This window comes from Petromyzon marinus, chromosome 21 (assembly GCF_048934315.1).
Source record: "Petromyzon marinus isolate PM22_M1 ecotype Great Lakes invasive population chromosome 21, UKy_Petmar_22M1.pri1.0, whole genome shotgun sequence".
In the NCBI taxonomy this organism is placed as follows: Eukaryota; Metazoa; Chordata; class Hyperoartia; order Petromyzontiformes; family Petromyzontidae; genus Petromyzon; species Petromyzon marinus.
The window spans coordinates 9,488,299-9,514,055 of NC_133687.1; the positions used below are offsets into that span (position 1 = coordinate 9,488,299).

Sequence of the window (25,757 nt, forward strand, 5' to 3'; positions counted from 1 at the left end):
ACGCGATGAATTTCCACGTGATAGGCCGCTTCGATGCGCTGTCATTTGCACGCATGTTGTGTTGAACTTCTCTCGCACCGTACGTAGCCAACCGTGCTAATCGGAGGTGTGGATTGTGGCCAGAGGCTCAGTGGGCTTTACCTGGTAACATAAAAAAAATAGTTTAGTTTTATTTGTATTTTTTTAAGTGATTTGTTTACCTTTCCTATACTTTGCGCTCCTTTCGTGTTTTTGTATTGTTTATTTGTGTAACGTTCTGACCCCGTGCCCCTGACTGGACATCTGTAAAAAACGAACTTTATAGCTCATCGGATTCCTCCAGTCTCAATAAATCTTTAAACTCCGATTAATAGTTATAATAATTATTAGCGGTCCATGGAGTCGCCCTCCTTCATGCCGCCGCGTCTCGGAGAGCTTTAAGCGCGATGAGCGACTCTGCATCCCAAACCCAGCGCATTCGCAAGGGCACCCCCGGTGGCAGCTGTCGCCGCGCGGCACAAGGTGACTCGGAACCGGGTCTCTGAGCGGGCGTTACTCTTGCCAGCAGGGGGCGATGATCGCTGCTGTGTGGTCTAGCCTAGGGGACATCCAGTGGCAGATGTCCCTGTGCGGCATTGTGACTCACTACCGGATCTACAGTAAAATAATTAGTTTGCCATTAAATGGTGGACAGGGGGGGGGGGGATAATTGCATTCTCAAGTATGGTGAGTTGATTATCTCAGCTACATTTCACACACACACAAATACATGCATTAATTTAGTTAATTTGGCAACAAAAATTTGCTCTTGATGATAATTTAAAAAAGATATAGCTTTCACCATCACGTGAACGACATTAACTCTCGATGGCGAGGCAGCTGAGGAAGGGCTGCCCCCTAATGCGTGTGGAGTAGAGTGTCACGTGACATCATCTATAAACTAAACTCAGCAATTGTTTTTTTTATTTTACCATTTAAGGGCCCACTGAGCTGCATAGCTCTGTTTCAGAAGCCACCTGGCCATCACAAACGAGAGCTCAACGAAGTGGCTGACCATACATCGTGTGGAAATGTACAGCATCCAAACACTCGACAAACGCACGGTGTTGATTCTACATGTGGAGGGAAGAACTGAAGGACCCAGAGAAAAACCACGCGACCATGGGGAGAGAGAGACACGCAAACTCCACATATACAGTTCAACCCCTCTGTATCGTAGTGTATAGTGTAATATATAGTGTAGTGCAAGGCCGTAGCCATGGAGTCAACAACATTGGGGGGGACTAAATCTTCCAGGGTGTCTGGGGGTCCCAAACCAGAAAACATCTACATTTCAAAGCTCATTTCCTGCCTAAAATATAACAAAAAATTCACTAACACATGGGATGGACTTTTTATATATTTTTCACAATAATGTCTAATAGTGTATATTGTATTACATTGCTCTGTTTTAACTTTTTTACCATTTCTTGCTTCATTGTATGTAATGGCAAAGATTAGGGATTAATAAAGTACAACCATAACCACAATCATATACCGTAAACAGAAATCTATGCATTAATTTACATGAAGACAAGTCCAGAAATTGTGGCCAAGGTTAAGCAAATTGTTGATTTTATTTAGATAGCAAAGCAATTATTTTTTTATAGCAATATATTGGGGGGGACATTTTGAGCATATTTGAATATTGGGGGGGGTTGCCCCCCCAATATATATATTATGATTACGGCCTTGGTGTAGTGTTTAGTTTAGCGTATAGTCGTGTACAGTGTAGTGTATAGTAGTGTAGCATATAGTAGTGTAGTGTATAGTGTAGTGTATAGTAGTGTAGTATATAGTAGTGTAGTGTATAGTATAGTGTAGTGTATAGTGTAGTGTATAGTCGTGTAGTGTATAGTAGTGTAGCATATAGTAGTGTAGTGTATAGTGTAGTGTATAGTAGTGTAGTATATAATAGTGTAGTGTATAGTGTAGTGTATAGTCGTGTAGTGTATAGTAGTGTAGCATATAGTAGTGTAGTGTATAGTGTAGTGTATAGTGTAGTGTATAGTAGTGTAGTATATAGTAGTGTAGTGTATAGTCGTGTAGTGTATAGTAGTGTAGCATATAGTAGTGTAGTGTATAGTATAGTCTATAGTAGTGTAGTATATAGTGTAGTGTATAGTCGTGTAGTGTAGTATATAGTATAGTGTAGTGTATAGTCGTGTAGTGTATAGTAATGTAGCATATAGTAGTGAATAGTGTAGTGTATAGTCGTGTAGTGTATAGTAGTGTAGTATATAGTATAGTGTAGTGTATAGTGTAGTGTATAGTCGTGTAGTGTATAGTAGTGTAGCATATAGTAGTGTAGTGTATAGTATAGTGTAGTGTATAGTGTAGTGTATAGTCGTGTAGTGTATAGTAGTGTAGCATATAGTAGTGTAGTGTATAGTGTAGTGTATAGTCGTGTAGTGTATAGTAGTGTAGTATATAGTATAGTGTAGTGTATAGTGTAGTGTATAGTCGTGTAGTGTATAGTAGTGTAGCATATAGTATAGTGTATAGTGTAGTGTATAGTCGTGTAGTGTATAGTGTAGTGTAGCATATAGTATAGTGTATAATAGTATATAGTATAGTGTAGATGAGAAAAAAAAAGTTGAGGGGGAGAAAACGACGGAGAGAAAAAAAAACACCGCCACCACCGCCGCCACCGCCGCCGCCGGTTTCAGAAGCCATCCCTGACCTTGGCTGCCAGGTTCAGTAACGCCCCTTCCGTGGGCGCGCCCAGGAGCACCCCGTCTCTCAAGACTGCGTCGTTGCACACGCACGCCACCTGTGCCGCACGCAGACGCACGCACACACAGAAGCACACACACACAGACGCACGCCCACAGACGCACGCACACAGATGCACGCACACAGACGCACATACGCACACAAACGTGCACACACGCACAGTTACATACGAATACGCGTCTGTTTCAGTGCAATCCTGAACCAAATTCAATATGGCACTCGCCAACCCGAAGATCCTCCATGGATTCGTGCCTGACGAACTCTCCCCTCTCATCTCACTCCACTCCCCTCCATGCTCTCTCCTACCTCTCATCTCACTCCCCTCCACGCACTCTCCTACCTCTCCCCTCTCATCTCACTCCACTCCCCTCCATGCTCTCTCCTACCTCTCATCTCACTCCACTCCCCTCCACGCACTCTCCTACCTCTCCCCTCTCATCTCACTCCACTCCCCTCCACGCACTCTCCTACCCCTACCTCTCATCTCACTCCACTCCCCTCCACACACTCTCCTACCCCTCCCCTCTCACCTCCCTCCACTCCCCTCCACGCACTCTCCCACCTCTCCCCCTGTAATCTCCCTCTACAACACAAAGATCCCACACATAGCCTGCTGGGACAAGTCCTGTTCGCGTGCACCTATTCAGGCTGGCACGGCACACGCGGGGGTGGGTGGGTGGGTGGGGGGTGTTGGCCAGCGTGTCGCTATTTTTGTCTCATAATAAACACTCTAATGCCCTCCGATAAGCACGGTTGGCCACGTACGGAGCGAACGAAGCTCAACGCACGTACGCACGCACGCACACATTTACTAAGTCACGAGACTAATTGGCCAGGATGGTCCCTGCCAACGCTGGGACGTGGAACTCGCTGGCGGCACTTGGAGTGGCAGCGAGCGGGAGGGGACGCCGCGTCCTCGACTCGGCGTGCCTGGGCACTGCGTCGCCACTCATCACCCGGCGGGCAAAAGCAGCGAGGCGATCAAACTTGCGAGGCGGGCCCCTCTCGCTCCGCCGGTCTCGGTGACAACGCCTGGCCTGGAGCCCGTTGGCCTGGAGCCCAACTCTCCGCAGAGATCATCCACCACCACCACCACCCCGCCGCCGCCCCCCACCCCACCCCAATGTGTGGCCTTCACAGGACGACGTGGCCAGTGCCTACGACGGCCGGCACGGTGGCACGCGAGTTTGCGGGGGAGATGGGGGGGGGGGGGTGCGTGGGCAGTGCCACGTCCGACCACCTTCGTCTCCCCGGTGGCGAAGTTTTACTGCAAAGGGTTGGACTTACGAAAAATTCGACTACCGAAACAGACCTCTGGAACCCTAACTCGTTCGTGAGTCGAGGAGTCGATGGCTCGATCAATAAAAAAATGTATTTGTCGAAACGTCAAACACATTCTTATTATTATTATCGGGGCGAGTATCCGGACGTCGGAAGGCTGTGGACCGCACTGAACCGTGCCCGGACGGCAGCGCGGGAGATGCGCGGCGTCCAACGTCGTTCCACCAACGGTAAAATCAAAGGTTCGCCGATGTCGCGACCGTGGTGAAGCCCAGACCATCCGCGCCACGCAACACCCTGGTGGTGCCGCTGCAATCCGTACGGCCTTGACATTCGACTGCGACGTGACCTTCACGCACCGGTGCTTGCGGTAGAAGGAGCGCACGCGAGAGAGAGAGAGAGAGGTGGGGGTGGGTGTTCGTGGGAAGGGTTTTTTTTTTCTCATCCTGAAACACAAACCTCGCACAGCTTAGTCAGCGTCGCGTTTGACGACGCGCTCTGCGCCTGTCCGTCGATCGTCACCTCCCCCTGGGTGAAGTAGCCCACGCCGCTCACCTGCGTCGACAGGCACAAGGACAAAGATGCCCCGGGTAGCCTTCAACGGACTCTTGGGGCAAGTGCTGCGAGCGAGCACCTGCTAATGCCAACGCGGCGCCCGCGCTCAGCACACGCAGCACGCACTCACACGTGACCCACACTCAAGACAAAGGGGCCGTCCATAAATGACGTCACGCGATTTTGGACGATTTTTTGACCCCCCCTCCCCCCCCCCCCATCGTCTCACGGCGTCACAAAAAGTCAGACCCCCCCTCTGCCCTCCCCCCCCCCCAAAAAAAATAAACATGCTTCAAATCGCTTTAAACTATTGTCATTGTAGTGCGTATTTAATGTGGCGCTGCACTCCGATGTTGTAGGCGATAACATTTATTTAAAAAAGTATATTTAATTAAGTAGAACGTGTTGTCTATATTTATTAAAAGTTGCTCATTTTGATGTGACGTCACATTTCTCAACCCCCCCCCCCCTCGTCACACATCGTCATAAATGTCTGACCCCCCCCCCCCAAGGTGCGTGACGTCATTTATGGACGGCCCCAAAGATCCCCCCGGACAGCCTTCAACGGACTGTTGGGGCAAGTGCTGTGAGCGAGCACCTATGAAGGCCAGAACGGCACACGAAGGGGTGGGTGGCCAGCACCACGCCCGGCCGCCTTTGTCTCCCCAGTGGTGATGCTTTTACGCACCGCACCAGGTGCTCATTTGAGCTCTCGGCAGCAGCAGCAGCTCTCAGCAGCAGCTCTCAGCAGCTCTCAGCAGCAGCAGCAGCTCTCAGCAGCTCTCAGCAGCAGCTCTCAGCAGCTCTCAGCAGCTCTCAGCAGCAACAGCTCTCAGCAACAGCTCTGAGCAGCAGCTCTCAGCAGCAGCAGCAGCTCTCAGCAGCAACAGCTCTCAGCAACAGCTCTGAGCAGCAGCTCTCAGCAGCAGCAGCAGCTCTCAGCAGCAGCAGCAGCTCTCAGTAGCAACAGCTCTGAGCAGCAGCTCTCAGCAGCAGCAGCTCTCAGCAGCAGCAGCAGCTCTCAGCAGCAGCTCCCAGCAGCAGCAGCTCTCAGCAGCAGCTCTCAGCAGCAGCAGCTCTCAGCAGCAGCAGCTCTCAGCAGCAGCAGCTCTCAGCAGCAGCTCTCAGCAGCAGCAGCTCTCAGCAGCAGCTCTCAGCAGCTCTCAGCAGCAGCAGCTCTCAGCAGCTCCCAGCAGCAGCAGCCCGGCGAGAGAGCGTCATCCGGCCACGCCAGGGTGCTCCCCCGCGGGGGGCGTGGACAAACTGGAGGCGGGACCCGGCTTGTGACTGCCGGCCGAGTTGATTGGCCCAGAGGCGAACTCGAGCGGCTGTGCGTGCCGCCGCGGAGTCGGGCACGCGGGCAACTTGGTGGAGGCAAAGGCGCAGCCCCTGCTATTGCCGGCTCACGCCACTGCTGCCGGAAGGGCCTCGAGTGGAGGCAGCTCTCGTGATGATAACCGCCACGATGGTGATCTCAGTGGTGCTGATGATGATAGTTGGCGCTGATGATTCTCCTGGTTCTAATGCCGATGATAAAGATGATGATAAATATAATGGTGATGATGATGATGATAGTGGTGCTGATGCTGCTGCTGCCGCTGCTTCTAGTGCCGATGATAAAGATGATGATGATGAATATAATGGTGGTGCTAATGATAGTGGCGCTGACGCCGCTGCTGCTGCTTCTAATGCTGATGATAAAGATGATGACGACGATGACGATGACGACGACGACGATAATGCTACGACAAACAACGACGATGATGACAGTGGCCATAAGCTTGACAGCAGTGATGGTGCTGATGATGGTGATGATGATGGTGCCGATGATGACTACGATAACGGCGATGACGCGGATACCTCAGCCAGCAGCCCCTCTGACGTGAACACTCGGGTGACGGTCATCTCGTTTGATGTGAGTGTTCCCGTTTTGTCGGAGCAGATGACGTCACAGCAACCTGAGAGGTGAAAGGGCAAAGGGCAATCAGTCGGCCGCCGGCTCGGGCGTCGGCGCCACGACAAGCCGCTGCCGTCGGGGTGGGCGAGCCTCCGACGAGCGGGGCGAATGTCTTCTGCGTTGGTGATGAGTGTCTGATGAGTGGGTGAGTCTCTGAGAGGGTGAGTGTCTGAGAGGGTGAGTGTCTGAGAGGGTGAGTGTCTGAGAGGGTGAGTGTCTGAGAGGGTGAGTGTCTGCGTTGGTGAGTGTCTGATGAGTGGGTGAGTCTCTGAGCGGGTGAGTGTCTGAGTGGGTGAGTCTCTGAGCGGGTGAGTGTCTGAGAGGGTGAGTGTCTGCGTTGGTGAGTGTCTGATGAGTGGGTGAGTCTCTGAGCGGGTGAGTGTCTGAGTGGGTGAGTCTCTGAGCGGGTGAGTGTCTGATGAGTGGGTGAGTCTCTGAGAGGGTGAGTCTCTGAGCTGGTGAGTCTCTGAGAGGGTGAGTGTCTGCGTTGGTGAGTGTCTGATGAGTGGGTGAGTCTCTGAGCGGGTGAGTGTCTGAGTGGGTGAGTCTCTGAGCGGGTGAGTGTCTGATGAGTGGGTGAGTCTCTGAGAGGGTGAGTCTCTGAGCTGGTGAGTCTCTGAGAGGGTGTCTGCGTTGGTGAGTGTCTGATGAGTGGGTGAGTCTCTGAGCAGGTGAGTGTCTGAGTGGGTGAGTCTCTGAGCGGGTGAGTGTCAGATGAGTGGGTGAGTCTCTGAGAGGGTGAGTGTCTGAGCGGGTGAGTCTCTGAGCGGGTGAGTGTCTGAGCTGGTGAGTCTCTGAGCGGGTGAGTCTCTGAGAGGGTGAGTGTCTGATGAGTGGGTGAGTCTCTGAGCGGGTGAGTCTCTGAGAGGGTGAGTCTCTGAGAGGGTGAGTCTCTGAGAGGGTGAGTGTCTGAGAGGGTGAGTCTCTGAGCAGGTGAGTCTCTGAGAGGGTGAGTGTCTGATGAGTGGGTGAGTCTCTGAGCAGGTGAGTCTCTGAGAGGGTGAGTCTCTGAGAGGGTGAGTCTCTGAGAGGGTGAGTCTCTGAGAGGGTGAGTGTCTGATGAGTGGGTGAGTGTCTGAGCTGGTGAGTCTCTGAGCGGGTGAGTCTCTGAGTGGGTGAGTCTCTGAGAGGGTGAGTGTCTGATGAGTGGGTGAGTGTCTGAGCGGGTGAGTCTCTGAGCGGGTGAGTCTCTGAGCAGGTGAGTCTCGGAGAGGGTGAGTGTCTGATGAGTGGGTGATTCTCTGAGCGGGTGAGCCTCTGAGCGGGTGAGTCTCTGAGAGGGTGAGTGTCTGATGAGTGGGTGAGACTCTGAGCGGGTGAGTCTCTGAGCGGGTGAGTCTCTGAGAGGGTGAGTCTCTGAGCGGGTGAGTCTCTGAGCGGGTGAGTCTCTGAGAGGGTGAGTGTCTGAGCGGGTGAGTCTCTGAGCGGGTAAGTCTCTGAGCGGGTGAGTCTCTGAGAGGGTGAGTGTCTGATGAGTGGGTGAGTCTCTGAGTGGGTGAGTCTCTGAGCGGGTGAGTCTCTGAGAGGGTGAGTGTCTGATGAGTGGGTGAGTCTCTGAGCGGGTGAGTCTCTGAGCGGGTGAGTCTCTGAGAGGGTGAGTCTCTGAGTGGGTGAGTCTCTGAGCGGGTGAATCTCTGAGAGGGTGAGTGTCTGAGCGGGTGAGTCTCTGAGCGGGTAAGTCTCTGAGCGGGTGAGTCTCTGAGCTGGTGAGTCTCTGAGCAGGTGAGTCTCTGAGAGGGTGAGTGTCTGATGAGTGGGTGAGTGTCTGAGCTGGTGAGTCTCTGAGCGGGTGAGTCTCTGAGCGGGTGAGTCTCTGAGCGGGTGAGTCTCTGAGTGGGTGAGTGTCTGAGTGGGTGAGTGTCTGAGCGGGTGAGTCTCTGAGCGGGTAAGTCTCTGAGCGGGTGAGTCTCTGAGCTGGTGAGTCTCTGAGCGGGTGAGTCTCTGAGAGGGTGAGTGTCTGATGAGTGGGTGAGTCTCTGAGCGGGTGAGTCTCTGAGCGCGTGAGCCTCTGAGCAGGTGAGTCTCTGAGTGGGTGAGTCTCTGAGTGGGTGAGTCTCTGAGAGGGTTAGTCTCTGAGCGGGTGAGTCTCTGAGCAGGTGAGTCTGAGCGGGTGAGTCTCTGAGTGGGTGAGTCTCTGAGAGGGTGAGTCTCTGAGTGGGTGAGTCTCTGAGTGGGTGAGTCTCTGAGTGGGTGAGTCTCTGAGAGGGTGAGTCTCTGAGTGGGTGAGTCTCTGAGCAGGTGAGTCTGAGCGGGTGAGTCTCTGAGTGGGTGAGTCTCTGAGGGGGTGAGTCTCTGAGGGGGTGAGTCTCTGAGCGGGTGAGTCTCTGAGCGGGTGAGTCTCTGAAAGGGTGAGTCTCTGAGCGGGTGAGTCTGAGCGGGTGAGTCTGAGCGGGTGAGTCTCTGAGAGGGTGAGTCTCTGAGAGGGTGAGTCTCTGATCGGGTGAGTCTCTGAGCGGGTGAGTCTCTGAGCGGGTGAGTCTGAGCGGGTGAGTCTCTGATGAGCGGGTGAGTCTCTGAGTGAGTGAGTCTCTGAGGGGGTGAGTCTCTGAGGGGGTGAGTATCTGAGCGGGTGAGTCTCTGAGCGGGTGAGTCTCTGAGAGGGTGAGTGTCTGAGCGGGTGAGTCTCTGAGCGGGTGAGTCTCTGAGCGGGTGAGTCTCTGAGCGGGTGAGTCTCTGAGTGGGTGAGTGTCTGAGTGGGTGAGTGTCTGAGCGGGTGAGTCTCTGAGCGGGTAAGTCTCTGAGCGGGTGAGTCTCTGAGCTGGTGAGTCTCTGAGCGGGTGAGTCTCTGAGAGGGTGAGTGTCTGATGAGTGGGTGAGTCTCTGAGCGGGTGAGTCTCTGAGCGCGTGAGCCTCTGAGCAGGTGAGTCTCTGAGTGGGTGAGTCTCTGAGTGGGTGAGTCTCTGAGAGGGTTAGTCTCTGAGCGGGTGAGTCTCTGAGCAGGTGAGTCTGAGCGGGTGAGTCTCTGAGTGGGTGAGTCTCTGAGAGGGTGAGTCTCTGAGTGGGTGAGTCTCTGAGTGGGTGAGTCTCTGAGTGGGTGAGTCTCTGAGAGGGTGAGTCTCTGAGCGGGTGAGTCTCTGAGCAGGTGAGTCTGAGCGGGTGAGTCTCTGAGTGGGTGAGTCTCTGAGGGGGTGAGTCTCTGAGGGGGTGAGTCTCTGAGCGGGTGAGTCTCTGAGCGGGTGAGTCTCTGAAAGGGTGAGTCTCTGAGCGGGTGAGTCTGAGCGGGTGAGTCTGAGCGGGTGAGTCTCTGAGAGGGTGAGTCTCTGAGAGGGTGAGTCTCTGATCGGGTGAGTCTCTGAGCGGGTGAGTCTCTGAGCGGGTGAGTCTGAGCGGGTGAGTCTCTGATGAGCGGGTGAGTCTCTGAGTGAGTGAGTCTCTGAGGGGGTGAGTCTCTGAGGGGGTGAGTATCTGAGCGGGTGAGTCTCTGAGCGGGTGAGTCTCTGATGAGCGGGCGACCTCACCAAGTGTCTCCACCGTGGGCAGTCTCCTCACCACCGCGTTCTTGGCGGCCATTCTCATCACGCCCAGCGCCAGCGTCACCGTCACCACGATGGGTAGCCCCTCCGGGATGGCTGCCACCGCCAGGCTATGGGTCACAGGTCAGGGAGACACAGGGGTCAGGAGGACACTGGGGTCAGGGGTCAGGAGGACGCAGGGGTCAGGAGGACCCAGGGGTGGCTGCCACCGCCAGGCTAGGGGTCACAGGTCAGGGAGACACAGGGGTCAGGAGGACACTGGGGTCAGGGGTCAGGAGGACGCAGGGGTCAGGGGTCAGGAACACCCAGAGGTCAGGAGGTCACAGGGGCATAGAGACATGGAGGTCAGGGTCAGGCATACGTGGGGCGTCAGGAGTCAGGGAGATACAGGGGACATGGAGACAGATGTGTCAGGGATCAGTGAGACAGATACGCTGGTCAGAGAGACAAGTAGTCAGTAATAATGATCATTATTTTCGATTTAAAGCTTTCGTGACTGCAGGGATTCATCTTCTTGGTTCTTTCGGTAAAGTCACGTAGAAGGGAAATAATAAAATAATAAATATCAAAGCTAATAAAATAAAATTCTCACGACGTTTCGGCCACAACACAAGCAGCCGTCCTCAGGTGAAGAAACAGAACTGTCGGAAAGACAGCGCTCCAATGAACACCGCTAAACTTGGCAGCGTATTTTAAGCTGGGTGGGAGGAGCAGAGCGCCTTGACAAAGGAGTTTACATATCAACAGAATAATTTAGCATTGAAGTAGCTATGTTAATGCGAGAGATTAGCAGGTAACTGAGTATACACTACACTATATAATGACTACCATATAGTGAACCGATACAAAATTAAAATATAAACTACATCAATATACTCAATATACTCTCCAATAAGCTGAGCTACGAACAATAAGTCATTATACATTACACTTCTATGTCGCAAGAATTATTATAATATGCCTCCAACTAATCTTGTTTCTTACATCTCACGACTATACCCCGTATTATAAACTGCCATAGGCAGCACCCAACATTGAATTATACAATGCGTTACTATACACTACCCTATACTTTAGACTATAATAATATTAGACTTGTAATATTACACTATGTGTTATTCTACCAACCCTACTGTATACCACACTGCTGTATATTCACTATACAATTACGATATAAATTATATTAAACTTTACACTGTTATACTATTTGTTATTATACAACATGCTATAAACCATACCATTGACCGTTGTGTGAAAGGTACTATGAGGCAATGCCAGCGAATGGACTGCGGTCTGAAAGTCACCGTAAAATACAATCAATCAAGAACCGAAATGGTTTATCACGTCCTTCCAATGATTACTGAGCCAGAATCCATCTTATCGGTTGAAATTGTCTCTGTGTTTGTATATGTGGATGGCCTCATGAACGAATCTCTCATGGTAGCCGGATGGCTTGCAGAGAACCTCCGTCTTGGAGAAGTCAATGTCATGTGAACCCACTGAATTATAACAGTGATCTGCCATGGCCGAGGTGTTGGTCCTACCGTGTTTCAGGTCTGTTTTATGTTCACGGATGCGGTCCGAGACATGTCGTTTGGTTTCTCCAATGTAACTGCTACCACAGAGGCAACTTAGTTTGTAGACACCAGGGTACTGTATGTCTGGAATCACATCTTTTACAGACAGAACCAGATCATGGAGTTTATGTAATGTGTTCAATCGGACCTGGATCTTGTATTTATTCAGGATTTTGGAGAACTTTTTTGTGACCCCCGCAATGTAGGGTAAAGTGATGGTTTTGAATGGCTCCTCAAGAGGATCCTTCTTCATGGTTGGAGTGATGGCTTTGCGGATTGTGTAGTCGGAGTAACCATTAGCCTTGAGAGCTTGGTGTACGTGCTTGAGTTCACTGGCTATGTGTTCCTGGTCGGAGATGCATCCGGCTACCATGAGAGATTCGTTCATGAGGCCATCCACATATACAAACACACATTGCTTATATTGATGTAGTTTATATTTAGTTATTTCACATCGGTTTATTGTATGATAGTTGGGTAGTTGCAGTTCTTTAGCGTTAATATATTAAATGCCTCTGTTGATATGTAAACTCTGACTTTAACATAGCCACTTCCGTGACCAGTTACATGCTAATTCCTCACATTAACATCATGCTAATCTCCCAGTTACATGCTCATTTCTCACCTTAACATCCTGCTAATCTCTTAGTACCTTTCAGTGTAATGTTTAATAAAATTTATTTGGTAATACATAGTATCGTAATTGCATAGTGAATATACAGCAGTGTGGTATACAGTAGGGTTGGTAAAATAATACATAGTGTAATATTACAAGTCTAATATTATTATAATCTAAGGTATAGGGTAGTGTATAGTAACGCAGTGTATAATTCAATGTTGGGGTCTGTCTATGGCAGTTAATAATACGGGGTATAGTCGTGAGATGTAAGAAACAAGATTAGTTGGAGGCATATTATAATAATTTTTGCGACATAGAAGCATAATGAATAATGACTTATTGTTAGTAGCTCAGCTTATTGGAGAATATATTGAGTACATCGATTATATTGATGTAGTTTATATTTAGTTCTTTCACATCGCTTTATTGTATGATAGTTGGGTAGTTGCAGTTCTTAAAGCGTCAATATACTAAATGCCTCTGTTGATATGTAAACTCTGACTTTAACATAGCTACTTCCGTGACCAGTTGCATGCTAATTCCTCACATTAACATCATGCTAATCTCCCAGTTACATGCTCATTTCTGACATTAGCATCCTGCTAATCTCTCACATTAACACAGCTACTTCAATGCTAAATTATTCTGTTGATATGTAAACTCCTTTGTCTAGGCGCTCTGCTCCTCCCACCCAGCTTAAAATACGCTGCCAAGCTTAGCAGTGTTCATTGGAGCGCTGTCTTTCCGACAGCTCTGTTTCTTCACCTGAGGACGGCTGCTCGTGTTGTGGCCGAAACGTCGTGAGAATTTTATTTCATTATGTTTTATTTTTATTATTTTATTATTTCCCTTCTACGTGACTTTACCGAAAGAACCAAGAAGATGATCATTATTATTTATGTCTATACAGCACCTCTCATTGAAAAGATCACAAAGCGCTGTACACGTGACATTTTCAACACTCCACAAATTTAGAAATAAGTGCTGTACAGGACAACAAGTAGGTATATGTATGAGTTTGTGTGCACCCACGTACGTGTGTATGTATCCTTATGCTAGTGGGGAGCGGTAGTGTAGTGGTTAGCATGCTGCGCTAAAAATTAGGGCGAGCTGAGTTCGATTCCCGCTCACGGCCACCGCCAGTAACAATAACCTGAATCAGTACTGGGCCTCCTCTAGGTCGACTCAGCCTCAAATGAGTACCTGCTGCGGTGTGTAAACGTTACCACTGGGGAGATAAAGGCAGTCGGGCATGGTGCTGGCCACCCACTCCCTCGTGTACCATGCCGGCCTTCATAGGGGCTCGCTGACAGCACTTTCCCCAAACAGTCTGTTAAGACTATACGGGGGATCTTAGTCTCTTTTTTTGGAGGTATGTTGAACTTCTATTGCACCGTACGTGGCCAACCGCGCTAATCGGAGGTGCAGGGGAAGGGCCAACAAACTAAACAACAAAAGCCATTCCAAAAAAAAAGAAAAATTAGTTTTCAATCTAGTTTTAAAAGTGCATAGCTCCAGTGGCTTCCCAATAACGTGTATACACACCTGACACCGATGGTAAACATATTGAGGAGAGACTTCCCCTGGAGCCAACCGGCCAGTGCAATCAGCCCTGGGCAGCACGATCACACACACACGCACACGCGCGCACACACACAGCGTGATTTATCGGTCAAATATTTCCACGCCCGCCACATCACGTCCAGTGTACCTTTCGATGCGACTATGGCTAGCAATTCTAGATTTAAAGCTTTCGTGACTGCTAGGATCCATACTCTTTGGTTCTATTGGGTAAAGTCACGTAGGTGAAAATAAAATAACAAAAAAATGACGACGTTTCGGCCACAACACAAGCGGCCTTCATCAGGTGAAGGGACGAGACTGTCTGGAGGACAGCGCTGGAGTGGGAGAAGCCACGCTTGGATCACGACCTTTAAGCTTGTGATCGCGGCATCTTTTGAGGAAGGTCAGCGTCTCGATGAGTTGCGACTTCTTGTCCCGTTGTCTGTTAAAAGCTCTAACAGATAGGTGAAAACCCTCCCCATAGCAATAACGTGCTACATACTCCAGTCTTCATAATAAACGTTTTTGGGTTAGATCGCTTTATTTATAAATGTGTCGTAACCCTCCACCACCCGACAATGCCAAACAGTAAAAAAGAATGTGTCACGTTTACAAAAGACAAATAGTTCACTACTTTAGCCCACCGGTGGTGTTGAAGAGTGATTTAACATCATTTACAATTTTTGAATACGACGTTTCGCTGGTAATTACATCCAGCATCATCGGGCAATTTGCCAGAATGGTGAAGCCCTCCATTTGCACGATCTAACCCAAAAACGTTTATAATGAATAATATTGGTCACGAAAGCCTACGTGTTAAACATACTCCAGTCAACCAGTGACCCGGAACATATCTCTCACATGGCACAATCACATCCAGCATACCTGCAGATATGACTATGGCTAGCAGTCACGTGCTACATACTCCATTCTACCAGTGACACGGATAATATTTCTCACACGGAACACCATATCAAGTATACCTTCAGATATGACTATGGCTAGCAGTCACGTGCTACATACTCCATTATACCAGTGATACGGATAATATCTCTCACACGGAACACCATATCCAGTATACCTTTAGATATGACTATGGTTAGAAGTCACGTGCTACATACTCCATTCTACCAGTGACACGGATAATATCTCTCACACGGAACACCATATCCAGTATACCTTAGGGTATGACTATGGCTAGCAGTCACGTGCTACACATACTCCAGTCTACCAGCGACTCGGATAACATTGAAAAACTGAAGCTGTGGGTTTTACTGGTAGGAACCTCCTGGTTACACCACCAGCCCACAAGGGATTATTGTGTCCATCCGTCCGTCGTGCATCCAAAAATGGGAGGGGTGGGGCTGGGTGGAGAGGGGAGGGGCTGGGTGGGGAGGGGAGGGTGGGGAGGGGCTGGGTGGGGAGGGTGGGGAGGGGCTGGTCACCCCGTGGTGCCCTTATAAAACTCAACGTTTCACCTACTCACGCCGGCTTGTGCCTGCCCTCACAGTCGGGCATATTTTCAGAATACACCACGTGGTGCCGCCGTTGACCCTGCCCATTGACCGAGCAACCCGACGTTCCTACCAGCTCCCTCCGCAGGAGAATGTGTAAACCAACTCTTCACCAAGGCCCAGACAAGCCAACGGTGTGTCCCACCTGGACGCACAGTGTTTTGCTGACAGCACGAAGGTAACAAGTGGTTGTTGTCACCTTTTATTATGACGGCCGTTAACCCAAGGGAGAGCCTCGCTGAGTCTCTCGACTCGTTTTCAGGAGGGTCCCCCCCAGTTCTCACAGTCGTGAGTAGGGGGTGGGGGGTGATTATTGCAGTGCAGATTCCAAGCGAGTAATTTGCGGTTATTGTTGTCAAATTTGCCAGGTTTGCACCATGATCACTGGCACACAATGGCCTGCTCTTGCAAATGACGCTACGTGACCTTTAACGTCCACTGCGAAGCAGACTGCGTGGAGTATAAGTTGTTTTACTATCAACGCACACGGCAGTAATTACCATAAAAATAACAGTTGTTTTGTTTCAGAAGCGACCTGACCACAAATGACAGATCAGCCACGTGGCGTATCACGTGGAAATGTATAGCAGGCAAAATGCTCTAAACGCATGATGTTGATTCTAAATGCGGTGGGACCCGGAGAACAATCCACGTCACCGCGGCGAGAGCATGGAGACTCCAAACATACGGCACACGTCAGGGTCGGGATCGAACCCACGGCCTCCTGCATGCCAGGCGAGGTAGTTAACATCTCGCCGCTGGATTCGAGCCGTGAACGTCTGCGGAAAACGTGTTACCTGTGGGACGCGTCACGATGATGGTTCTTATAGCGATGACATCGATGGCATGACAATATAACGCGTAGATTTCAATGGAAGAGAGAATGATATTGATTATCAAAGAACCTACCATTGGCTACCCCCCCCCACCCCCCATTGACTGGCTAGGGTCAGAATAAATGAAAAGTATTCTACTGAGAAACAGATACAGAATCGATGCCATGTCCTCCAGATTATGAGACGCACTTTAAAGGATTTTAAAGCAAAAGTCAGCTGTGCATGTTACAATACAGAGTGTGCGTGTCTTCCAGACGGTGTGTTTTAATCTGGATTTTCGGAAACATCTTCCAGAACACGGTCTCTCCCTAGCAATACATGGACCTTCACCCAGAGGACAGAAGGCTCCACACCAGCCAGTCAGAATCATCTCTTCCAGAATGTGTGGTGGTGGTGGTTAAACACAGTGTGGTGGATGACACCAGTCAGCCTGATATATACCGAGTCCCCCAACATGGGCAGAGGAATCGACGAGTGAAGTTCACGTGCAGAGTATCACCATGGTAGCAGCAAGAGAAGAGTGATCGGGATGGGGCTGACCGCCGGCGAGCGAGCGAGCAAGTGACTGGAGTTAAAGAAGAGTGCTGGGTCTTCGATGAAGCTGACTGCCTCGCATACAATTCCATCGATGACTCACCGATGATCCCGAAGGAGTACAGCGACAGCTGCTTGCTCAAGTGATCCATGTTTTTCTGCAGGGGAGTCTTTGGTGCCTGCAAATGTCAACAAGTGCAGAGTCAGCCATCTCTCGCACGCAACATTTGATTTTGTTCACTTTTCTAAAATCCCGATTGCGCTGTCGGCGCCGCGTCACCAGAAGAATTGCCCACGCAGAACTCTCACGCGGGCAAGTGCAACGATGTCCCGCGTTTAGAGGACGGCCCACGGAAAGTGGACATTGTGGAACTACCTCCCGGGGGTACCCTCAAGCGGTGGCCTCTGGCACCACAGAGGGGCAGCGCTTTCTTCTCCGCCCGAGCCGAGGGTTCATTGCGTGACGGTCAACCTGATCCAGCACTCTAATCCATGAAGTGTGGAGGCTAGGGTTGGTTATTTCATACAAATATGGTGCCATGCCCCCTGGGCCTTTTCAGCAGAAGGTAGTGCAGCAAAGTGGACGCAAAATAAGAATAGGTCTTACCCTATCTGGCAATAAGACAGGCATTAAGATATTCTTAGCTCTTTCGGTAAAGTCACGTTATTATTTTATTGTTTCCCTTCAACGTGACTTTACCGAAAGAGCTAAGAATATGAATTACTGCAGTCACGAAAGCTTTAAATCATGCATTAAGATGTTCAAACTGACCAAATAGATACCTTTTGCCAGGAAGGCTGTCTCTGGTGTAGGCCATTCAGTTTAAAAAGACAATTGAGATTTTATCAGAGCATGTTTGTTTTCAAGTTCACCACAAGTGCTTTGCGTGGCTTATGCAGTACTTGCTTCCTTGCAAAAGGTTTCTATTTGGTGTTTGAACATCTTAACACCTCCTGTTTTATTGCCAGAAAGGGTAAAAACCCTATTCTTATTTTTCATATCAGCGTGTCCCCTTCTGTGTGGGATAGAGCGTTGCCCCCTCGCACATGTTGGGTTTTAATTCGGGTGCTCCGGTTACCGGTTCCCACCCCCCTTCCCCAGCCCCCCACACGCACAAACACTCGCAAATTGGTTGGGGAATATCTTAATATGTGCAGAATTGCAGGGCAATTGTTGGCGCAAAACCTTCCGGCTTGGTCCCATGGCAGTGCTCGACGACCGTGAGACGAAGCTGCCCAAAAGACGAATCGTTCGATTTGGAATGGACACGAACTTGAGTGCGGAACCCAATGCACTCATGGCGACGGGGTTTGATTTGTCCTTGCAGTCACTGGCGGTCACCGTCATCTCACTGCGCTTTGAGAATGGGAGGGAGGGAGGTGGGTGGAGGCGTTCACCCCAATCGCAACCCCTACCCTGGGATCCGCGACCTCTGGCAAGCGAGTGAATAGCCAGCGGCAGCTATGGCAGCAGCAGCTAAAGCAGCAGCTACAGCAGCTAAAGCAGCAGCTACAGGAGCTAAAGCAGCAGCTACAGGAGCTAAAGCAGCAGCTACAGGAGCAGCAACAGCAGCAGCTACAGAGGCAGCAGCTGCCACAGCAGCAGCTACAGAGGCAGCAGCTGCCACAGCAGCAGCTACAGGAGATAAAGCAGCAGCTACAGCAGCTAAAGCAGCAGCTAAAGCAGCAGCTACAGGAGCTAAAGCAGCAGCTACAGGAGCAGCAACAGCAGCAGCAGCTACAGAGGCAGCAGCTGCCACAGCAGCAGCTACAGGAGATAAAGCAGCAGCTACAGCAGCTAAAGCAGCAGCTAAAGCAGCAGCTACAGGAGCTAAAGCAGCAGCTACAGAAGCAGCAACAGCAGTAGCTACAGCAGCAGCTACAGCAGTAGCAGCGACAGAGGCAACTACAGCAGCTACAGCAGCAGCAGCTATAGAGGCAACTACAGCAGCAGCGGTAGCGTTTTCTCACCTCCTCCTTCTGCATCATGCGGAACACCTCGCCGAACTGAGAGTTCTCGCCGGTGTTGACGACGATACCCTGCACCATGACGTCACAATAGAGTGCCGTGAGACCTCACCATCGTCATCGTCACCATCACCACCACCGTCGTCGTGGCCTGCATTACCTCCGTCATTGTCGTGATCGTAATTATCGTCCTTGTCATCGTCGTTTAAACTGCCATCCTCATCGCCAACAGCATCATCGTCATCACCCTCATTATCCTCGTCACCATCATTATTGTCATCATAATACTCGTCGCGATTATGGTCGTCGTCATAATCGTCGATCATCGTCGCGAACATGTATTACGCGCAGTTCACGACGCGGTTCCAGAATCGTGAGAAAAATTGGCGTAGAAAACTACATTATCAGTGACGTAATGAACTACATTATCATTGGCATAGTAACTACATTATCAGTGGTGTAGTAACGACATTATCAGTGGTGTAGTAACGACATTATTAGCGGTGTTGTAACTACACTATCAGTGGTGTAGTAACTACATTATCAGTGGCGTAACAACTACATTATCAGTGGTGTAGTAACTACATTATCAGTGGCGTAGTGACTACATTATCAGTGGTGTAGTAACTACATTATCAGTGTTGTAGTAACTACATTACCAGTGGTGTAATGACCACATCATCAGTGGTGTAGTGACTACATTATCAGTGGTGTAGTAACTACATTATCAGTGGTGTACTGACTACATTATCAGTGGTGTAGTAACTACATTATCAGTGGTGTAGTAACTACACTATCAATGGTCTAGTAACTACATTATCAGTGGCGTGGTAACTATATTATCAGTGGCGTAGTAACTACATTATCAGTGACGTAGTAACGACATTATCAGTGGTATAGTAACTACATTATCAGTGGTGTAGTGACTACATTATCAGTGGTGTAGTAACGACATTATATGTGGCATAGTAAACTACATTATCAGTGGCATAGTAAACTACATTGTCAGTGGTGTAGTAACTACATTATCAGTGGCGTAGTGACTACATTATCTGTGGTGTAGTAACTACATTATCAGTGGCGTGGTAACTACATTATCAGTGGTGTAGTAACTACACTCTCAGTGGCGTAGTAACTACACTATCAGTGGTGTAGTAACTACATTATCAGTGGTGTAGTAACCACATTATCAGTGGTGTAGTAACTACATTATCAGTGGCGTAGTAACTACATTATCAGTGGCGTAGTAACTACATTATCAGTGGTGTAGTAACTACACTCTCAGTGGCGTAGTAACTACACTATCAGTGGTGTAGTAACTACATTATCAGTGGTGTAGTAACCACATTATCAGTGGTGTAGTAACTACATTATCAGTGGTGTAGTGACTACATTATCAGTGGTGCAGTAACGACATTATATGTGGCATAGTAAACTACATTATCAGTGGCATAGTAAACTACATTATCAGTGGTGTAGTAACAACATTATCAGTGGTGTAGTAACTACATTATCAGTGGCGTAGTGACTACATTATCTGTGGTGTAGTAACTACATTATCAGTGGCGTGGTAACTACATTATCAGTGGTGTAGTAACTACACTCTCAGTGGCATAGTAACTACACTATCAGTGGTGTAGTAACTACATTATCAGTGGTGTAGTAACCACATTATCAGTGGTGTAGTAACTACATTATCAGTGGCGTAGTAACTACATTATCAGTGGCGTAGTAACTACATTATCAGCGGTGTAGTAACTACATTATCAGTGGCGTAGTAACTACATTATCAGTGGTGTAGTAACTACATTATCAGTGGCGTAGTAACTACATTATCAGTGGCGTAGTAACTACACTATCAGTGGTGTAGTAACTACATTATCAGTGGTGTAGTAACTACATTATCAGTGGTGTAGTAACCACATTATCAGCCGTGTAGTAACTACATTATCAGTGGTGTAGTAACTACATTATCAGTGGTGTAGTAACTACATTATCAGTGGTGTAGTAACTACATTATCAGTGGCGTAGTAACTACATTATCAGTGGTGTAGTAACTACATTATCAGTGGCGTAGTAACTACATTATCAGTGGTGTAGTAACTACATTATCATTGGCGTAGTAACTACATTATCAGTGGCGTAGTAACTACATTATCACTGGCGTAGTAACTACATTATCAGTGGCGTAGTAACTACATTATCAGTGGCGTAGTAACTACATTATCAGTGGCGTAGTAACTACATTATCAGTGGTGTAGTAAACTACATTATCAGTGGCGTAGTAACTACATTATCAGTGGCGTAGTAACTACATTATCAGTGACGTAGTAACTACATTATCAGTGGTGTAGTAACAACAGTATCAGTGGCGTAGTAACTACATTATCAGTGGTGTAGTAACTACATTATCAGTGGCGTGGTAACTACATTATCAGTGGCGTAGTAATTACATTATCAGTGGCGTGGTAACTACATTATCAGTGGCGTAGTGACTACATTATCAATGGTGTAGTAACTACATTATCTGTGGCGTAGTAAACTACATTATCAGTGACGTAGTGACTACATTATCAGTGGCGTAGTAACGACATTATAGTGGTGTAGTAACTACATTATCAGTGGCGTAGTAAACTACATTATCAGTGGTGTACTGACTACATTATCAGTGGCGTAGTGACTACATTATCAGTGGTGTAGTAAACTACATTATCTGTGGCGGAGTAAACTACATTATCAGTGACGTAGTAACGAAATTATCAGCTCAGAGGGTGTGGCAATCGGTCAGGTGGGGTCCCCAATATTTGATTTGTCTCGCATGGTCGTACCCAGGCTCCTCTTGCTCTAATCACATCGTCATTACGCTCACGGTCTTGTACATTTAACGCTGTAGGTGGTGCTCTGTCTTCGCAAAATGCAGCCCACTACAGCTCCGTAGTAGTTACCTCTTTTGCAATATTACGTTCCCGTTCTGATTGAATAAAAATAGAAAGGGTAACGAAAATGAAAGTACTTTCATAAAAAATGTATTCAAACCGCGTTTTAAATACGTTTTTTGATCCTGCACAATGTGGAACACACATTTCATGATGGTGGTTGTCAAGGGGGCCCCCCCATCTCACAGCTTTGGCCACTAGGGGGGGGGCGTCCATTGGGGACAAGGCACCCCCTGCCTGCCCCCCACGCTCATTAAAGCCGCTGCTCCTCGGAGCAAAAACCCCGAACCCCACCGCTCACCTTGCCGCGACCGCTTCGGACCAGGGTCCCCATGAACACGATGTTGACGGGGCTGCTGTTGCTGCCACCGCCTCCGCCGCAGCTGCCGTCGAGGCCGGGGTGAGCCGCGTCCACCGTCTTGGCATTCGGCTGGGTCTCGCCCGTGAAGCTCGACTCGTCCAGCGTGAGCTCCACAGCCTGGCGCAAAGATGCCCACCGTGTAGCCTTAACACACCGTTGTGGCAAGTGCTGGTAGCGAGTAGCAGCGCCGCCTATGAAGGCCGCCACTGTGGCACACGAGTAGGGTGGGTGGCCAGCAACCATGCCCGCCCAGCCGCCTTCATCTCCCAGGTGGCGATGTTTTTACACACCGCACCCAGGTACTCATTTGAGGCCGAGCCGATCTAGGGGAGGCAAGGATCGGTTCAGATAATCATCACCGGTGTTGGTGGCCGTGGGTAGGAATTGAACCCGGGTCGCCAGATTCATAGCACTGCACGCTAACCACTGTACAACTGCTCCCCCACATACACACACACATGTACATAACAACAACAACAACCGCCATTCGCCACTAAGTGGCGGTGATGTCACCACGACGCTTGTGCCAGGCTACGTGCACGTTGAGGCCACGTGAAGTGTCGAACACCCGCTGGCAGGAGGTCACGGGTCAGACCCAGGTGCCACGGGTCGACTGACTAAGATGACTGAAATGACTGGCTGATGCACCACCTGTGGCCCCTACTGTGCCAACATGCTGTGCTTTAGCCACCCAGCGCTCCGCTCGTTGTTGAGCGTCGCTCCTCCGCCCTCCGTTGTTGTTGGAAGGCGACTGCCTCCAACTGTCCAGTAGCGTCCTTCACGAGCCTCCTCCACAGAGGCCGATCTTGACATCGCTGGTACCAGTCATTGGCAAGTTCACTCAGCTCCACGTCCTCCTGTACCACATCACTCCATCTCTTCTCTAGCCCGTGCCATGCCCGTTTAGCCCCCTCGATCCAGCCGAACAAAAGCTGTTTCAGCATGCGGTGGCTGGGCATGCGGGCTACATGACCCAGCCAATGCAGCCTTGCCTGCCGGAGGAGCTCACCAATGGGACTTAGTCCAGATTTTCAAGGATTGTGAGCTCCTCATACAATCCAGCCTGGTTAAACCCAGGATGGATCGTAGGCAGGCCAGCCTAAATGTTTCTAACCGGTGAAGATGTTCCATTAGGGGGGTCTACGTTTCGAAACCATAGAGAAGGGAGGAAATGACTGTGGCCGAGAAGACCTGAAGCTTCGTGTTGAGCGACAGACCAGGTAGCTTCCACACAGCATTACGCAAACAATGAAAAGATAATGCTGCTCGACTAATTCGGAGTGAGACTTCTGCTGTCAAACTGGAGCTGGTCATGAGCACACTGCCCAGGTATGGGAAACACTCCACTTTCTCCACAACTGCCCCATCACCAATTGGGAGTTGTGGGGGTGGAGTGTCCGATGGTACAAAATACCCAGGCAGATGCTTAGTTTTTGTGGGGTTGATGGTAAGGCCCCACCTCTTAGTGACAAGCTCCAGGTTTAGCAGCAGTGCCTCCAACTCCTCCTCTGAATGAGCAGCAATTACCAGATCATCGGCATACATAACATGGTTGAGCAATAGGGAGTCATCCCTTGACCGCACCCAGCCATCGATCAGATGGAAATTTCTCTGGTACAGATATTGAAGGCTTCACTAACTATGTGGTTGAAATAGATCTTAAATCATGTGGGAGCCAGAGGACATCCCTGTCGCACCCCAAAGTGAACAGGGAATGGCTCTGACTCCAGGCCACGTAGTTTTACCCGGACCCGCTCACCATCATGAAGGTCCTTAATGATCGTGAGAAGAGAGTCAGGGACTCCGAAAGCATGAAGAACAACCCAGAGCCCAGGCCTACTGATGGTATCATAGGCCTTGACCAGGTCAATAAAGCATAGATGTAGGTCTTGTTGGAATAATCTACATCTCTGCTGTAGCAGACGGACATAAAATATGGTATCTGTGCAAGACTGCCCTTTCCTGAAACCGCATTGGGGCTCCGCAAGCCTCTTCTCTGCGTGCCTGGCAAGGCAATGTTGAATAATCCTTGCCAGGTCCTTTCCCGGCAAACTAAGGAGTGAGATACCCCTGTAGTTGTTACATTCTGTGCGGTCCCCCTCTTTAAGAAGGGGGACTGCTGAACCCGTCCAGTGGTCCAGACTGTTGTTATGATGTCATGTAGGGCAGTCTGTGCACAAACGCCACCCTCCCTCAGCATGTCGCTTTGGAGATCATCTCTGCCCGGTGCCTTTCCTGGTCTCAGACTCCGGATCACCTTCAGTACTTCCTTAGCAGATGGCACGTCAGCTAGCCACTCACAGGAGGTGACTTCTTCTTCCAATATTTGAGACACTGCAGCCTCAGCAGGATCATCCCGACTTTGTCCCATGATGTTTTCCAGGCTGAGAGATTTCCCCTCCCCCAGGACCTCACAGAAATGCTCAGCAAATCTGCAAACCTGTTCCTGGGGGTCAGAGATTGGATCACCGTTCTTTCCCCTAATGATGGTAATAGGTGTGGCGCTGCATGTTACTGTTTTTATGGAGTTAAAGAGCGATTTGTGTCAGACTCCATCTCTTCAGCAACCCGTGACCACCACCCATCCTTGCAGCGCCTCACGGCTCTCCAAACCTCCGAGCGAAGGCTGAGGTAAGCCTCCTCATTCTCTGACGTGAGATGCTGTAGATGGTGAGAGTAGGCCTGTCACTTTTTCTCAGCCAGCCTAAAAACCTCCTCTGTCAGCCAGGGTCTCTGGGGAGGTCTGGCCCGTGTACCCAAAGCAGCCATTGAAGTTGCATGAGCCACAGTCCTAAACCTTGCCCATTTCTCCTCGACATCAGGAGGAGTGGGGGACAATGCCAACCCCAGTCACAAGCGATGATTACATTCTTGCTTGCAACTTTCATTAACTATTTGAGACCATGCCACTATTGGTTTGAATCGGGTCCTGGGTGTACATCCACCACCAGAGTGGAAGAATGGCAGGCACATCTTACAGATGACAAGTCGATGGTCAGTCGGCAGATCAGCTCCACGGTAGGTCCTGGTGTCAAGGGCATGGGCCCGCATCCGCTGTTCCGTCACTATGTAGTCCAGCAGATGTTCTAGCTTGGACCCGGCATGCATCCATGATGTTGTGTGGATGTGCCGATGCTGGACCAGCGTGTTGGTAATTACAAGCCCATGGGCTGCACGAAAATCTGGCAGCCTCCTGCCGTTGTTATTGAGCTGATCTGGCCCATGCCTTCCAATCACTCCAGACCAGGTGCCAGCATCATGACCAACTCGGGCATTAAAGTCACCCAACAAGATTACTCTATCCCGAGGGGCCACTTTAGCTAGCACCTGTGACAGGAGGCCATAGAAGGCATCTGACTTATCGGCCTTGCCTGCATCCCTCCACGAATGTTCATCTTCGGTGGGGGCATAAGTAACCACGACCACCGCTCCTCGCCTCTGGTTGATGAGAAGGCGAGCCCAAAGTAGCCTGGGTCTTATAGCTTCCCACACCTCTCCGCCACGCTTCCAAAGCCTCCTTCATTCTTTTGTTCAGAAGAAGAGCCACTCCCTGTTGTTTGGCAGTCTTCTGCCCTGAGTAGAGGACTGTCCACCCCTCATGGTGGCAGGAGCGAGAGCCGGTCCACCAGACCTCCTGAATAACCACAGAGATCCAGGCGGCACCGGTCCAGCTCCCGACAGAGGAGTGGCAGCCTCTCCTCCGCAGTGAGCGTTCGAACATACACACATATACCCACGTACACACACACGTACAGACATCGCCAACACCGCCTCCTCCTGCCCTGCCAATGTGGTGTATTCGGGTTGCACCGCGCGTCGGTTCGGCACG

The 25,757-nt window shown here is 49.8% G+C and overlaps 1 protein-coding gene across 1 annotated transcript in view; it reads right to left on the bottom strand.

Annotated features, from left to right (window-relative positions):
- LOC116944418 (calcium-transporting ATPase type 2C member 1-like) overlaps positions 1 to 25,757 on the bottom strand; it is a 73,822-nt gene that overhangs the window by 14,838 nt on the left and 33,227 nt on the right. The window contains exons 8-15 of the mRNA XM_032958008.2: positions 21,869 to 22,045; positions 18,635 to 18,703; positions 16,767 to 16,842; positions 13,762 to 13,828; positions 10,006 to 10,130; positions 6,451 to 6,548; positions 4,495 to 4,590; positions 2,702 to 2,791 (exon numbers count right to left, since the gene is read on the bottom strand). Coding sequence (XP_032813899.2) covers positions 2,702 to 2,791; positions 4,495 to 4,590; positions 6,451 to 6,548; positions 10,006 to 10,130; positions 13,762 to 13,828; positions 16,767 to 16,842; positions 18,635 to 18,703; positions 21,869 to 22,045 — 798 coding nt within the window. The remainder of the gene's footprint in view (positions 1 to 2,701; positions 2,792 to 4,494; positions 4,591 to 6,450; positions 6,549 to 10,005; positions 10,131 to 13,761; positions 13,829 to 16,766; positions 16,843 to 18,634; positions 18,704 to 21,868; positions 22,046 to 25,757) is intronic.